Source organism: Myotis brandtii, unplaced genomic scaffold, assembly GCF_000412655.1.
Source record: "Myotis brandtii unplaced genomic scaffold, ASM41265v1 scaffold1028, whole genome shotgun sequence".
Classification (NCBI taxonomy): domain Eukaryota; kingdom Metazoa; phylum Chordata; class Mammalia; order Chiroptera; family Vespertilionidae; genus Myotis; species Myotis brandtii.
The window spans coordinates 632,659-633,168 of NW_005353448.1; the positions used below are offsets into that span (position 1 = coordinate 632,659).

A 510-nucleotide genomic window follows, 5' to 3' on the forward strand; every position below is an offset into this window, starting at 1 on the left:
GGCGCCAAACCCTGCTCCAAAACTTTCGGCACCATGCACGAGCTGGTGAACCACGTCACGGTGGAGCACGTGGGCGGCCCCGAGCAGAGCAGCCACATCTGCTTCTGGGAGGACTGTCCGCGCGAGGGCAAGCCCTTCAAGGCGAAATACAAGCTCATCAACCACATCCGCGTGCACACGGGCGAGAAGCCCTTCCCCTGCCCCTTTCCGGGCTGCGGCAAGGTGTTCGCGCGCTCCGAGAACCTCAAGATCCACAAGCGCACTCATACAGGTGGGTGTCCGTCCAAAAAAAACGCCGCCGCCTCCCCTGGCACCGCCGCCGCTTCTCTTCCTCCTCCTCCTCCTTCTGCTCGCCTTCATTTTTCCCTCCTTCTGCTGCTTCTCTTCGCATACGTACAACCCGGACATGTGACTTCTTTTTTTTCTCTCTCCCCCCTTTTTTCTATGAATAAGTAATTCGATAGCACACACAGGCCCCGCGCTGGGTTCCCACATGGCGGAGTCTCCAGC

The 510-nt window shown here is 59.2% G+C and overlaps 1 protein-coding gene across 1 annotated transcript in view; it reads left to right on the forward strand.

Moving 5' to 3' along the window:
- ZIC5 (Zic family member 5) overlaps positions 1–510 on the forward strand; it is a gene marked incomplete at its 5' end in the record, with an annotated part of 7,021 nt that continues 6,511 nt past the window's right edge. Inside the window, one exon of the mRNA XM_005856404.2 lies at positions 1–271. Within this exon, the coding sequence (XP_005856466.1) occupies positions 1–271 (271 nt within the window). The remainder of the gene's footprint in view (positions 272–510) is intronic.